The 14826-nt window shown below is 36.7% G+C and overlaps 1 protein-coding gene across 3 annotated transcripts in view; it reads left to right on the top strand.

Annotated features, from left to right (window-relative positions):
• The window catches only part of RANBP17 (RAN binding protein 17), a 163398-nt gene that overhangs the window by 20479 nt on the left and 128093 nt on the right, over positions 1 to 14826 (top strand). For all 3 annotated transcript variants that reach the window (XM_040602991.1, XM_040602990.1, XM_040602992.1), the window contains exons 12-14: positions 173 to 366; positions 4201 to 4306; positions 5865 to 6000. In XM_040602991.1, coding sequence (XP_040458925.1) covers positions 173 to 366; positions 4201 to 4306; positions 5865 to 6000 — 436 coding nt within the window. The remainder of the gene's footprint in view (positions 1 to 172; positions 367 to 4200; positions 4307 to 5864; positions 6001 to 14826) is intronic.

Raw genomic sequence — 14826 nt, forward strand, 5'->3', positions numbered from 1 at the left:
TGTGTTTGTGTGGATGGATATGAGTACATATGTAAATAAAATGAGATCTTACGTCTGTCAGGTGTGTTCATCAGCTGCTAAGGCTTTTAAAGCAGTGATGGTACAAGATCTGGATGGGAAAACAGCTTTTAAGCCATAGTGGCTAAGTGGTTACTTTCTATCTCTATTCCAGAGACAGCTTGGAAGATCCACTGGATGATACAGCTACAGTTTTTCAGCAGCTGGAACAACTGTGCACAGTTAGCAGGTGTGAATATGAAAAGACCTGTACACTTCTTGTACAGTTGTTTGACCAAAATGCACAAAACTACCAAAAATTATTGCACTCTTCTAGTAGGAATCCATTAGAAATCACAGTTCAGGAAGGTTAGTATTTAATTTAATTTTTAGACTGTGTTTTATGTGCCAATAACCAAATACTTGCATATGAAAAGGAGTGGTGATCATATGGCAGGTGTAACTAGACCTTTTCTCAAACTGGAGTTAATGATCCAAGTCACCTTGCACCTCATTTTCACTGGCTGTCTTTGTGTTGAATAGGATACATTGGCAATTCCTGTGTTTGTTTTAACATCTTGTTACATCTTTAGAATATAAGCATGAGAGCTGTAAAAACAACTAATTGCTGAAAATCAAAATTTTAGTGCCTCAGGTGCCCTCGTGGGAACCAGCTGCAACTTGATGAACATTTTTTTGAAAACGAAGATGATAACTTTCGTTCTTGTTACCGGCTCTTTCCTAATATAGTTATCTTATGGCTGTTTCATCTTTACATGGATAAATGGTGTTGTTTTGAAAAGGTGAGACAGGTTACTGCTTAATACAGCTGTTTCTTTGCATGCTATTAAACGTTTGTGATTTATTTTGCTGCTCTTTTGTTGAGTTTGAATATGCTGATTTTCTTCTGTGTAGGAGCCATTTTTTTGCCAATTTATATAAGACCTCCTACTTATCTTTTTTTTTATTAATTCCAATTTCTTCCATACACCTATCAACTTCTGTTTGGGAGAACTTTCATTAATGACCTGATTTCATTGACCAGCTGCAGTCTGAGTTTATGCTCTGCTCCCCAGTCATGGGGAGCCAAAGGGAAACAATCAGCTGGAGTCTTTCAGTGTCAGTGCTCTGGGGATTGCCGTTATGCAGTAGAAAACATTTGATGCAGTTTAAATATTGTGTTTCTTTTCTGCAAACTAAACATTTGTGCTCTTACTGAACAATAACTGTTATATCCCCTAGATATACATAGTTAAATTTAGATGTTTAATGGCTTTTAATGTTACAAAATAAGTTAATGTAATATTAAGATCTCATTTTATTATACTGTCTTGCTCTGTGTATCAATAGTGATGCGGTCATGGTTTACTAAAACAATAATCCCCAAGAAATGGGTCATTAACAGTAGTTAATGATTACTTGTGATCTATGGTAATGACTGATTTCTTTGGGATTATTGCTGTTATAAACCATAATTACAGATTATTATAGCAATAATTATTTTCTAAAAGAAAAGATGTTGTCTGCCTCAGTAATTGCAAAAGCAAATGCACTGAAAATTTTAAATAGTGAAGATAAAAAAGAGGGAAAGCAGTCTTACCTATTAATTGGTATTGTACTAAGGGAAGAGAACTATCATCAGAAAAATAACTATGTACTTAAAAATAAGCTACTGCAATTTTTAAAAAGGTTTTTATTTTAAAAGACTATTGGCCAAACTGGTGGCTCTGCTATTTGAACTGCCTAGCACCACTTCACAGTTGCTTTTTGATACCATCTTCAACAGGGCATTCTTTAGTAGCTGTCAGTGCTAAATTCTTTTGAACAGTGTCCGTTTTCTTAGACACTTCAGTTCCTTGGTGTTTTGCTAATGATAGTGCAATCTTTTAGTGTCCTAAATTAACAGCTGTTTGTACTGCAATGTGTACTGTGTCTGATGGGGCTTTGCTTGGAAGTGTCCTGTTTGTGAAGAAGCAGAGGTCTTGAAACAGGGAAATACGCTGGTTGTTGGACAGGTCATACTGTCCTTCCAAATCATTAGGGGTGGAACAGGAACAGTATGAGAAGATATATAGAAGTCTTCCTCATATATCTTGTCTTGTATCAAAAGTCAACACTTGTTCCCTGTCGCAAAGTGGGTTTTGTTATAGATCTCAGACTGTATTACATATTCATTTGGTATTTTTTTAAAAATAAGACTGAGATTTAAGAGAAACCTGAATGCTTTCCTGTATGTGTCTTTAAATCATCTGCATGTTATTCCGTACTCTGCATTACATTTTTGTGTGTATTTGATCTCAGCATTATTGTTTTTATGTATAGAACACACTGTGCTATATACCTCAGACTGAAACAGAATTACTTATGATGTATAGTCACCAGGTTCTGGCCATAAGGATACTGGTACAGCTCAGAACTACTTACAGTTCCTGGTTGAAGGAGCTTAGGAAGTAGAGCAGTCAGTGCGCTCTCAGTTCTGGGTTTTTCAAAATACAGCAGTGCAAAACGTGAGGGAAATTAAGTGAAGCTTAATGTGATATGAATGAAGACTAGTTTATCAGAGATTTGAAACAAACATGAAATAAGCCCTCAAAATTTTTGGTACATACTGTGCATGTCCTGATACAGATGTAGAAATACCCAAAATAAAATACTGTTTTACAGTCATAATGTGACGTCATTTGTTTATCTGTAGTTTATCCTTTATGTTAAACTTCAAAATGAGTTCAGAAGGTGCTTTATTTGTCAGAGTGTTATCTTCATGTAAGTTATGCTGCGTTTACTTGGTAAAAGCCTAGTAATGAGGGCAAGACATATTCTAGTTTATGTAAATACCTCACTTACTCCCTGGGAAGCCTTGCCTGTGACTTGATCTAACTTAAATGGAAGCTCTTCCAAGTTGTCTTTGCTGTGGTGTTACTTTCAACCAATTTGTTTTAATTTATTGCAAAGTATATTTTGCCAAATGAAGATGGAGTCTAAAAGTAGCTTTACTGTCTGATCGTCTCAGTGCATTTCCATTGAAGAAGGAACCTTCAGCAGCATCCTGAAGTTTTAACAGGTCTATGTATTACTTTGCTATTCAGGTCTTAGTTTTGATCTGACTTTAGGGAAAAATACTGTTATCTTTCCTGAAAGGGGATACCGTTCGTTACTGGATTTGCAGCTTAAAAAGCTGAAGCAGGAATCTGTGTGGCTTGAGTAGGTATCAGTAGCTCATATTTAAAGATATTGCGTATCAGTCTGCCAGAGGGATTAAAATAATCCCGGTTTTGCAACATGGCAATGATTCTTCAGCAGAGGCCGGCCAAAAGAATTCCTCTGAATCAGTGTTTGTAAACTTAAGAGTTCTATATTTATAAAGTGGGATTTCAATATTTGAAAGTCTGTATAAAATACACTGCATACTCAAACTCAAGGAGTTTGTTATAGAACCTTAGCTTTACAGAAATTATAATCTTTATATTGTAGTTTACTTGATAAGGACGTTGCCAGTGGATCTTTTAAGTGTTTTAGTGGAAACTGACAGCTAAATAATCTGGAAGCTTGGAAGGCATGACAGCATGGCTTGAAATGGATGAACTCTGTCTTTCAAGGCCTTATAGAAGACAGTCCACAGAGACTTTCAAAACTATGGCACTTCACAAACTTTTCTTGAAGAATATGTCTGATTTATGTCATAAATACTTTCTGATATGCAAATCACTTTAGATAGTACTTCAATATTACTAAGACTTCTCTATTTGAAATAGAACTAAGAAACAAGTAAATTGTAGTCTCAATTACTTCCAAATACTGTGATAAGCAGATGTAACAGCTCCGCTGTAGATAAAATTGTTCCATGCCTTCAAGTAACTTATGGCAGGCAAGTGAGAGTACTAGATTAACTGTGTATCTAATCCTACCAGGCTGAGTTTGCTTAATAGGCATTTTAGGTTAATTGTTTTGTGTTTTATTTATATTTCTATTATATTTATAATGTCCAGATGAATAAGTTGTTAATAGTTTTTCTGTCAGTTCTGCCCAGAACATTTTGTTAGCTGATTTGTTTGGGTAGATTTTAAATCTGTTGAAGGGAGAAACTAACCATTCTCTTGACAGCATTCTGCAGTCTGGTACCTTATCGAACTGCTGATAACCTTATGGAAGTGTATTGTACTAGCATAGCGACTTATAATCATTAACTTCTTCTTTTAATGTTAGGACGTCTGGCATGGCTTGTCTATTTTGTGGGTACTTTTGTGGGAGGACGATTAACATACACTAGTACTGATGAACATGATGCCATGGATGGAGAATTATCCTGTCGGTAAGTATTGCTTCTTTTGAATTCTGTATTTTAATATTATTATTTTTTTAATGACATTTACTGTCAGCAGATATTTTGAATTTAAATATTTCAGTTTTGTCTGGTTCTTGGACGGCAGGTGCTTAAGGACTGTACTGACTTTCTGTGGATTGAGACCATTCCACTGGCTTTGATCTTTTCTGATTCATCATCCTGAGCAGTGAAGGGCTCGTTAAGGTTATCGTTTCAAAACTATGTTTCAGAGGAAGGGAAGAGTATTAAAGATAAATATGTCTTTTACTATAAGCAATATTTAGATATGCCCATGTAGCTGCCTGTTTTCATTTGTGCTTTATACTTGTACGCAAGTGTTGATTTTAATAGTTGTGAGTTATGGCTGTTATTTTCTGCACTACTTCCTCTACGTTGATTATTGCGGTTGAAGAAGTGCAGAGGAACTGTTAGTCAACCATTGAAAATTTAGACTGACTTTTATACTAGAGCTTGGAATAAAAAAGAAGGCTCTAGATTTAAAAATGTACATGCTAGGGTCTTTCTGCAGGTTTTATGGTAAAGGGTGAGCTAGGGATTATTGTGAGTGATGCATTCCTTGTGGCAAACACTTCCTTAATCCTTTTTTTCACCCAGAAGTATGTTTAAAAAGGCATGCATATTTGATCCTGTTGTTTACATCCTCTAGCTAACACATGAAAAAGGCCATTCCAACTTAAAATTGAATAAAAAGCTTTACATTTTCTCCTTTGTTTCTTGCCTTCCTAATCTACCCTGGGGCTCCATGGTGTTAGCAGTCTTCCACTATGTTTTTATTGAAAGTGAGAAGTTTTAATATACAGGCTTCAGATGAAGTGACATCTAATTCAGTGACTATGTATTTCAGAATTGACAAAAGGTTAGAATAATTTTTTGAATTGCTAGGGAATTAGGATTTCAAGCAATAGATAGCAGAAGAACACAGGTAAGTAAACAAAGGAATATTCCTTTAACAATAAAAAGTATTACATTTTCTTAGCTGACATAGGCTGAAATTGATTGTTTAAAATCAGTCCTGGTAACATGGAGATAAATACCAAGTAAGGATTTAGGTCAGAAAATACATGTTTTGTTCAGACGTTTTAGGGGACACAGAAGTGGGAAGAAGCAAGGTGGTGTGTTACATACTGTATATGTAAACTTATTTCTAAGTACAATAGTTTCAATTTCCAGGGAACTTGAACAGCTCTTATCTTGCATTTGCAGTCAGATACCCATGCTTCTCAAGTTTCTTTCATCATGGAATTGATGCTCTAAGAAAGAAAAAAACATTTTACAAACTTACCACAGTATAACATATTTATCTGAGAAAATTTCAAGTGACAAAGTAATTAGAAAAGCATTATGTTGATGTTTATGTTTAATAGTGGTCAATTAGCATAATTAGCCTCAAAACAAAATCCTGGAAGAAACTTAGGCAAACAAAAAATGGCTGATGGGTTCCTAAAGAAATTAGTTATGACAGTATCATTTAATTTGAGAATTCTTCCTGAAAATGGTGTTGGTTGGTTTTTTTCTGTCATTGAAGAGTTTTTCAGCTGATATCCTTGATGGATGCCCAGTTACCACAATCTAGCAATGAAAAAGTAGAACTGGCAATTCTGTGGTTCTTGGATCAGTTCCGTAAAACATATGTGGGAGACCAGCTTCAGCACACCTCAAAGGTAAGTATCTGTTGTAAACCACTTGAAATAAAAAAGCTTGTACAGAAATTGACCTACCCATACGTCTTACGTGTAAAAGCTCTTGATCTTAGCTGGTGGCTGGCTGGCTAGGTGGAGAGACAGATAACCTATTAATATGTTGTTCATCTGAGTGGGCTGTTACCATGTATGCTTTTGAGTTTTGGCATGCAAGGAGTTAATATTTTAACAGCTATGTTCATTAAACAATTTTACGTTACTTTGCATTTCAATTTTTTATTTCAAACATTTAGCAGGGTTCTGCTATATTGTGTTATATTTCACAGCTGGGTACACAAGATTTATTCTTTTAATAGTTCTGTTCTTTTGACAGTTACTCATTTATGTGGTTTCCACTGTATTTCTCACATTACTTGGCTTTTCTGCATTTTAAATAGGGAAGAGGGAAAAGTAAGATGCATTTTTGAAGAAGCAGTAGTTAATTCACCTTAACTGTAGGGGACAGTCATAATGTAGATGTTATAAAGAGAATGTCAGTAAGATGAGATCAATTGATCTTGAGAAAGACTGAAAGAATTCTGTTGGAGCCCCAAGCAAATCTTTAACAAGAATTGTGACAGTGACTGAGATTTGGTTTTACTTGTGTAGTTCTCTATCTTGGCTTTCTGGTGAATGGTCCCAATCTCAAGAATCCTTTTATCCCTTCAGGTTCGAAGTGTACTCGGAACTTTATTGAATGGTTCCTCACTTAATGTTAAAAATAAAGTTTTACACTATACTGAAATCCTTTTCATGAAAGCAGTGTGTTTCTTCCAATTGTTAAAGCTGATTTGTTATTTTTAAATATGGTGTGCTGCTCTAATGCTAAGTAACAGAAGGTACATGGTAAAAACATACTTGTGCTCCCTGTATTTTCATTAGCAGAACTCCTACTGATGGCAATTCAAAGGCAACATGGCTGTGCAGTAGTTGTTACCCTAATCTGTAATGCCTGGATTATTTTTTCTTTCTACCCGATTTTGAGGGTTTTGATTTCACCTTATATTCCGACCAATTGAGGTGTAACTGTGGAGAAACCCTATCAATGTATAGTGTGCTGTAGTGGGTTGTAGTAGGAGATGGTGTGCACAAGCTTTTTATATCCATCCTTATAGAAAGCTGGAAGAAGTGTTTGTGTGTGGGTGAAGCAGCTAGCAAAAACCTGAAGTGCATTATTTGTACTTAATCATCTGAAGCTGTGTTGTTAGTAGAAAAGATGTAAAACTTGAACATTTGCCACCTACACCAGAATTCCATCCCTATGAATTTATCCAGCTCAGCAATGTGTTTTGAATAACCATAAGACTGCCCTGCGAATGCTGCGTGTATGGAAGGTTAAATGGTTAATTATTGAGTACAGTGCTGGCTACTGTTTCCATTTGATTTATTGAAGAGCGCTTTGAACTGAAAGAATTAACTTTTACCGAAAGGACATGGGGGAAAACTGTGGGATGAATCTAAGAAAATGGTCTTGTGTTGTTTTGTTCTATTGTTTTGGTTTCCCCACCCCCACCCCAATAAATGGACATGAATCAAACTGGTAATATACCATATGGTGTATACTGCCTTTGCTTATGACCTGTCTTGTATGTAACCAGAGTGGGAAAGTGGGAATTTTGCCAGGCTTTCATGGTGCATAACAGTGGAACGGGTGTTTCTAAATTCTAACCGCAGTTTAGCAACTCCATAGTTCCTTGCAGATGCATTTTCAAGTGTGCTTTTTTTTTCCTTCATTATTTGATTACATTATCTACAAGTATAATTTAGTTTGCAGTCAAATTACACTTTTTTGTTTTGTTGTAGCCGGCCTGATACAACAGCCTTTCTTTGCATTGATAGAATCCTGTGGTCCATATCACATTATTTTACTAGATCTTATAACAAAAAGCTGTGTGTGAAGGCATCTGAGCTCCCAGTTTTGGTGCTTTTTTTTGAATTTTTAATAAAGCAAGATGAGGTGTTTGTATACATTTTACAGTTAAGAGAAAGGCAGAAGGCAGCACTTGTGTGATTTTTCTGTTTTATCCTGCTGTAGCAGCAAGTATAGCAGCAGATGGCATTCTACCCTCACAGTTGTAAATCCTCTGATACTGTGTCTTGCTGGCAGCTATCTACAAATATGCAATAAAAAGGCTCACACTTGGAAGCAGAAAAATCAGACATATATCAAGTGACTAAGTTAATACACATTTATATAAATATTCAGGATTGCTTGAATTGTTTTATTTACAGAAAGGATAATGGAAATTCTGCATGCTTCAGCCATGTTGAAATGATTTTTGAGAATATTTCTCTTATTTGATCATTTGCCTGTATACAGAAAAGCAGACAATGATTTGAGAAGGCTGAATAGTCAAATGACATCATAGAACAAGTCTTCTATATAAATATACAAATTTTGTTCATTAATTAACTCATATTCTTAAGTGTGTGCATATAATAAAAACAAAGTCATTCTAGAAGAAGAAAATTGGCTAGGTAAATTCATGCATTCCTATTAAACAGTCCACTGGGGCTTGCTGTTTGGGGAAGAATAACAAAACCTTGGAGATCTTTTCCATGATAGTGTAATATACTTCTAGCACCATTACATTTCCAATACAAAAATAATATGTCAAGATACTGGCTTTTAGATCGGATAGACCTGTGAATGAAAAAATATATATATATTATATTTCTGTTGAATACTAGACTGGATTCTCTGGTACTGTACAGTGCTATTAATAATCTATTTGTCTATCAATACGTATTTTATTTTAATGCTGATATGACTTAGCATTCATAAAGTCACGTTTTTGTGGCGTGCTGCTGATTTGGATGCTGGCAGGGTAGCTGAAGCCAAGTTGGCTGGAAAAGCACTGCACTGTGCTTTACTGAAATTGTAGCCTCTGCTTCTGTCTGTGGTAGCTCTAGTACTGCAGTAGCATGCCACTGTCAGCCGCTAATGTAAGTAGTGTAATGTTGCATTGAAATCTGATTCCTGACATCAGACACATGGTATTTATTAGCCTAAACATTGCTGTTTTGAATGAGGCTTTACCTTTGCGATATTCTTAATGTAACAACTATGCAGTTATTTATTTACAAGGGACACTAGAATGGGAGGAAATGGATGACAGAGGACAGGATTTAAATTCAGAGAGTTCTTTGTAAGCTGGAGAAATAACCTGAAAGTTTAAAATGCTGGTGAAATACTATGCTTAGGAATGAAAATTCCCTCTTAGAACTACCACTAGGAAATCTCTGACCAGGCAGCATTATTTCAGGAAATGCTGTGGAGTGTAAGCAGGGGTAACTCAACAGTGTGTGTTGGTTTTGCACACAAAAGAAATACAACATCTTTGTGGCTGAAGTAGCAGAAACATTGTGTCAGGTGCTGTAATTTCCTACTCATTTGTAGGAGAGAATATTTGGCTCTGATTGGCCTTCAGCTGGCATAACGTGTCCAGTTTCGGGCACCACACTGTGGAGAAAGCTGTAGGCAAATGGGAGACTGCAACCATGCAAATAAGATGCTGAAGATACTGCTTTGGTTTAGTTTAGCAAATAATATTGGGGTGGGGCAAAAGTCAAGGATGTCAAGAGTTGTTTTAGGAAAGCTGGTGATCAAATGTTTTCAGTGCCCTTCAAGGAAAAGACGATATGTAATTGGCTTAATTTGTAGCAAGGATGACTTCGGGAAACCTTTTTAGCTAGCCCAGTAATGGAGTACTGGTGTGTACTATCCGAGATGCTATGGGTGCTTTTGATTTATGGCCAGGTATACTTCATTCATGCCTCTGTGAAGTACAGAATAAACCAGAAATCCTGCTGGACTAATCTCATGCTTCATAACAAGACTATTCGAAGTGGTCGTGGTTGTTTGCTATGGCTTAGCCAGTGAAAAGCATGCTTGGGGGGAAATGAGCCCTCCTGTTTTTATTGTGTGTTATGCTGATCATAATGAATTTTTCTGTTATTTCAGGATTATCTTAGCCTGCCATGTCTCAAGTAACTCATTACAGCCATTTTAAAAGGAAAAAGAATGAGCACTAAGAGTGACGGGAATCACTATATCTTTGAACGTGGAGAGTTGGCAGAGGAGACTGACTCCTTTTCCAGCTCAAAACATGAGTTCGCTCCTCATTCATCCATTCTAAGGAAGATCTCGTCTTAGTTATCCAGCCCCAAGTGGGCCTCACTCTGGTTAGCCTGCAGTTTAGAGAGACTTACCTCTCCTAAGTTGTGTAACTTCCTATGGCAAGTGCAGCAAATAAGCTGGGAATGCCAAGAATGTGTTTTGGCTGCTCTTTTTATTGTGGGTTAAAGCAGAGTTCGTCGCTTAATGAGCAGGTGCTTCATAGTTACATGCAAGTTCTTGCCTTGCTGTGGCAGGTAGACCAGATCTTGAGGTCTGCTCCTTGGGCTTGAGGGCTGCTTGCATTGCTGCAGTGTTATTTGCTAACCCCAATAATGAATGTAGTTTGATATTTTTGCACTTGGGACACTTAGTTAGGCTAAACAAGGATAGAAAGGGAAGACTTGTTAGCCAGAACCTTTTCCTGCTTCCAAACACACCAGACAGGTCCTTGGAGGGGGAAGGAAAGCAGCAGGAGGGGTTTTATAGCCTTCCCTAGAGTGGTCCACACTGCATCTATTCCAGACTCCCCCTAGGAGAGGCTGTATCAGCAGCTGATGGCAGGGGCGGGCGCATTTGGCTCTCTGGCTCTAATTGGCGGTAAGAAATTGCCAAGAGTGAATCAAACAGTAAGTTGTTGGATGTGTTTTGCCGATTAATATATCATAGGAAATTCGACTTAGCTAAGTTAATTACTGAAACTTCTTAAGTTAACTTAGAATTGTATCTTTAATTTGAAAGAAGTGTAACACTAAGGAATCTTCACAGTCTGGAGTCCTGACACCAGTGACAGTGTTCAGTTCAGTTTTTCATGTCTACACAGCTTACAGTGATTATATAAAAAAAGACAGGTTTGGTTGAAGACTTCTCTCTTGAGGTACAATGAAGAGTTACTCTCCCAGTGTGCTCTTGAAAATGTATGCATGCAGAAATAAAATTCTTGTTATTGTTAGCCCCTTCGCATCTTCAGTTTTTTGGGGGAGTGCTTTTAGTTGCTAAATATTTTGTGATTGAAAATAGAAGTATTTTGTGGACAATTCAGTGGTCTATATGTGATAAAGAAATTACATTAAAATATTAATGTAATTAGTAAGTGTTAAGCAGGGTTTAGAATTATGGTATAGAACCGTCTATGATGTCACTTACTTACACTCCGGGTTTTTTTGTGGCATCCTAACGAAGACGAAGGATTTTCTCTTAATTTTGCACTTGTCATGTTTCCGTTCTACAGCATGTGGCACTGTTTCACTAGAGTTGCCCCTGCAGCTCCCGGTATTGCCATTCCTGAAACAGAGCGGTCAAAGCTGGGACCTGCTCACAGGTTGGGTAAGGGCAGCATGGGGGAAACAACGTTTGTAATTGCAAGTGTTGGAGACTGAGCTATGCTCTTTGGCATAGCCTGATTACAAATTAAGCCTGGAGTTCTGTTTTCAGCTTTTGTAAGCAGAGCAATCTTTAAAAAATCCCATTCATAATCCTAACCAAAATAATTATACTTGCAAGGTTGGTGTCTGTTTTGTATTATTAAAAAGAATTTATTGGTTAAAATGCATTTAGGTAAACTCTTTTGCTCCACTGCGGAGCAGACTAATGGTTCCCTGTTCTGCTATTTCTAATCAAACAGTAGCCCTGAATGTGTCTGGAGAAGCCTGGAGGCAATTTTAGTCTGTACCAGGTGGCTCTCGTTTGAGGGATGCCTCCAGAAGTGAAGATCACTGGCAGTAGGGTGTTCCAGCAAGCCATGCTTTCTTTTACCTTAAGTGAAAGCGATAGGGAGCCAGGGTAGAAAAGTAGGAGTTAGAATTGCAACTCTTCTGTTCCTAGGAAACAACCTCCTGTACAACTGAAGAGATAGAGCTGTCACCTTTTGTAGGTGCATCAGTGATTAATCTGGGGAATCCAGTCTGCTTTTCAGTCTAGGGCAGGTGAGAGTGAAGAAGGAAGTAGGAGCATGGATTAACATCTCAGAAAGTGCCTTTACAATTACAAGTTGAAGCGTGGTTATAAAGTGGGGAGGGGGGGATGCAAATGGGATTTCTGACAGTATCATGCGCACGTTTTTTTTGCTTATGTGGTCAATATAAAGAAGTTACTGTACTAACATTTAGGATTGCATATGTATGTGCTTTTAAATTATAGACTTGACATATGAGGTAGATCTCCATTACAATAAAAAATACCTAGAGGGTTTAGAATTTAGACTACACTGTGTTTAGAGGGGAGGAAAAAATAAAGTTTCCTTTGCTGTATGTTTTTTGCAGTAGCTGAAAGCAAAAAAACGCATGTAACCAGGTACCATCTAAGCACTGAACACAGACTGGTCTTCTCATGTGTAATATGTATTCTGTTGACTTATGCTATTTTGATATTTCTTCAGTATATGTATATTTCTTTGATTACATTTCCTGCAGACACAGAAGCATGACCTAGCCAAACGGGGGGGGGAAGGAAAGAAATACACATTTGTGCAGGACGTGACTGCTTTTCATCCTGCACAATGCAAGACCCAGAGATCTACAGCAGTCCCACTGATTTTAGTGGGAATCTTTGCAAGTAAAGGTGTTGACCTGTGTGCGTCTCATAAAAGATTCTGAGTCCTAGCATCTTCATGATTAATGATATCTTAACGCTTATGAATGATTATCATTTTCTGAGCTATAAAATATATATACTGTTTTATTTCATTATAGTGAGGTGAAGATCACAACACTGACAGGTGCTGGAAATTAGCACGCAGTTTTGAAATTGTTCTGTGCACTAGAAATTAGATCTCATTTTAATTCAGCTTTTCCAAACTAGTAAATGAGGTTAATGCCATACATATTCAGCTGATATGGATGAAGAAATTGATATAAAGTAGATCAACATAGCTACAGGGCTACTTTAATTTATAGGTAAAGAGGCAGTGATAAATGAAAGTAATGTAGTAGTGGTCACTAAACTCCTCAGCCATCAGGGATTCAATAGTGTTAGCTGCTCATTAAAGGCATTGTTGGGGTACATCAAATAGAAATTTGAAAAGAAATAGCCAACTAACCGTTAATTATCAAAACATAGAAAATACTAATTATGCCTTAATTAGCTTTTCTTTTAATGTACTGAAATTGTTACTTTTTGTGTAGCACAAATGGATAGTTATATCAACAATAAATAGGTTGTTTTAATAACTTTCTTTCACCTCTGGGAAAACCACACTCCAATTTTTAATATGCAATAATGCTTCTCTCTAGCCTGTAGGAGATGAAAATTATTAAGTAGCTTTATTTTTTGAAGATTTTACAGCAGCTTTGGGAAGAATTATTTCACCATGCATCAATTATTTTTAATTGAACTGAATATTTTTCAGATTGCATGAAATGCCTCTCATTTAAGTTTAACATTTAGAGTTTGTTAAGGAAGCATCATAGTGAGAACTGGTACAACTTATTTCTATGGCATATTCTAGGAAGAATGAAGAACAGTTATTTCAGAAGAAAAATACTGTCACTGGTATTTTTCATTTCAATGGGCCAAATCTCATTTTTACTCTGTTTCATAGTTACTATGCTGTTCTCATCCAACCAACTTGCAGATCATAGAGGAGAAGAAAGTAGAGATTGACTTCAGTGGGTCTGGGATCTATCTGGTACTGATGAAAAGCTTCAACAGCTGTTGCAAAATTCTTTTCCTTTTGAGGCAGTGTGTAGCCTTCCCTCTGTGGTTATACGTGCAGGAAAGGAATGTCACAGGCAGAACTGGGTTTGTTTTATCAAACACAACAGGTATGTGTTTTTTCCAGATAAGTGATGGGAGGGAAACACTGCATAGTGCTGGTCCTAAATGCCTCCGAATTCATGCAACAGTCCATGCTGAGTTAAACAGAATAGAATTGCTAGTACAAAATTCAAAGTAGGTACTACTGTGGTGAGTGATCAAAGTATTGCAGGATTTTTCCAAATCTGTAGAACTGATAGAAACATCCCAAGAAATCCTATTAATGACTTCGTTGTAAACTTTTTCTTCTAAATGTTTTAACTTTTAAAATAGAACAAGTGAGATTTACTTTCCATTACTTGGAAATTCTGCTTACTTACAGAACTTAAGAGGTTATAACGTACCAACTTAAATTTCAAAGAGATTTCAAGCGTTTTACATATACTCAGCATTCAGTGTGGTCAAAATGCTGGGAAAGAGAAGACTGACATGGAGAAATACAGTTGTATTACTTGACAAGTAATTTCCTGGTGATTTTAGTCATACCTTTGAAGAAAAATCTTATTTCCAGAGCTTTAAAACGCAAAAATGAGATGAGAACATTAAATGAACTTGAACTAAATATCTGTCTTCCAGCGTGGAGACAACCGCAAAACTAGTAAAACCTGTAGTTCGGTCTTTTCGCGGGATTGGAGTTGCCGGTTTGGCTTGCAGCAGCTCAGTGTTCGGAGTTCATCAGGTTTTGTTGGACAAAAGAATTGGCGGTGTGGTTTTTTTAATTATAGACCTCAGAAAAAAACGTTACTTCATATGTATGTGAGTTACTTTAGTTCTCTCCTCTTTGAGACTCTGACTTCCCCACTGACTTAGCAATTTCTAGCACATTTAGGAGCTAGAAAAGATATACTTGAATAAATATTACCCAGGCAGATCTTCTTTTGTGTTTTCTATCATAGTTCCTATCCTGCCATGAGCAGAAAGAACTTTCAGTAAATATT

The sequence above is a fragment of the Falco naumanni genome, chromosome 8 (genome assembly GCF_017639655.2).
Source record: "Falco naumanni isolate bFalNau1 chromosome 8, bFalNau1.pat, whole genome shotgun sequence".
NCBI classification, from domain to species: domain Eukaryota; kingdom Metazoa; phylum Chordata; class Aves; order Falconiformes; family Falconidae; genus Falco; species Falco naumanni.